The sequence below is a fragment of the Teleopsis dalmanni genome, chromosome X (assembly GCF_002237135.1).
Source record: "Teleopsis dalmanni isolate 2A chromosome X, ASM223713v2, whole genome shotgun sequence".
NCBI classification, from domain to species: Eukaryota; Metazoa; Arthropoda; class Insecta; order Diptera; family Diopsidae; genus Teleopsis; species Teleopsis dalmanni.
In genome coordinates, this window is record NC_051848.1 from 101,146,061 (window position 1) to 101,147,334 (window position 1,274).

Below are 1,274 nucleotides of genomic sequence, written 5' to 3' on the forward strand. Positions count from 1 at the left end.
AAAACACTTCTCTAAAATCACCCATTAATGTTTTTAAATCCTGTGCATTTTCGTTTCTTATTGCTCTGAGCGACAATAACTTATTAATAATGAATGATCAATAAGGAATGATGCTGACTACGATCCCTGAGGAGCCATTTGCTACCATCACAGCCGATTTTATAGGATCACTACCGCGATCGAAAAATGGAAATACAATGCTGCTGGTGATATTAGATAAATTTTCGAAATGAACGGAGTTGATACCCACATGTCTAGCGACATCCGACAATGTGATCAAAGCATTGAGAGAAAGAATATTAGCCAATTCATTAGTAATGTTTTCAAGCAGTGGTTGGTAAAGATGGGTATTACACACAGAACCACAGCATCGTACATGCCACAGGAGAATCCTACTGAGCGTGCGAACCGAACTATTAAGACACTGATGTCACAAACGGCACGCGACGAACGTCGTACGTGGGACGAGATGCTGCTGGAAATCACTTTAGCCATTAACACTGCGAAATCGGATTCAACAAATTACACTCCAGCCTATCTAGTGCAATGGCGAGTGTTGAGACTCCCCGCCAACTTGTTCGTCGAATGCACCCCAGGAACAGGAAATCTGCAAGTAATCCCTGTAGTGAAAGCCGAGAAACTACAACGTGTGTTCAAAATCGTCCAACACAATCTACAACAAGTCGCAACAAATCAGGCGAAGTATTATAACTTGCGTCGTCGGAATTGGAGGCCGTGGATAAATCAATTAGTGTGGGTTAGACAACATTCCCTCTCAAATGCCAAAAACTATTTTTCAGCGAAACTTGCACCAAAATTCGACGGTCCATTCAAAGTACAAAAATTTATATTGCCAGTGTTAGTAGAGCTTAGCGCAGAAAATACAGCAACATTAACTAAGGCGCATATTGCCGACCTTAGGGTGCACTATGGTTGTCCTTAAAATATAAAGGACATTAACACTTATGTACCGGCAAAGTAACTGCGACATAAAACAAATACCCGCTATCTATTCAAGTATTTAAAGAACGTGTGCCATGAGGAAGTTCTCAGTAGTCGTTTGAACTAACAACGAAATTTGAAATTTCCGCGGAAAAGTTTCGCACAAGAATGATCGAAATAAACAACAGTAGAACAAAATGTCAATACTTGCCGAAGCCTGCAGCAATCAATAAAAACTCCAAGAATATGTTGAAGCAAAGTACAAAAAAATCGTCAAGCGTAAGGTGGGTCCAAGTGACTCCAGCCAGCACCAACATCCAATAGCTGAAAAT

General features: G+C 40.7%; 1 protein-coding gene across 1 annotated transcript; it reads left to right on the plus strand.

The window, feature by feature from the left end:
- The first annotated feature begins 343 nt into the window (after nt 1-343).
- On the plus strand, nt 344-943 carry LOC119688852. Its single transcript, XM_038103514.1, has one exon. The coding sequence runs from the start codon at nt 344-346 to the stop codon at nt 941-943; it is 600 nt and encodes a 199-aa protein (XP_037959442.1).
- Nucleotides 944-1,274: the final 331 nt, after the last annotated feature.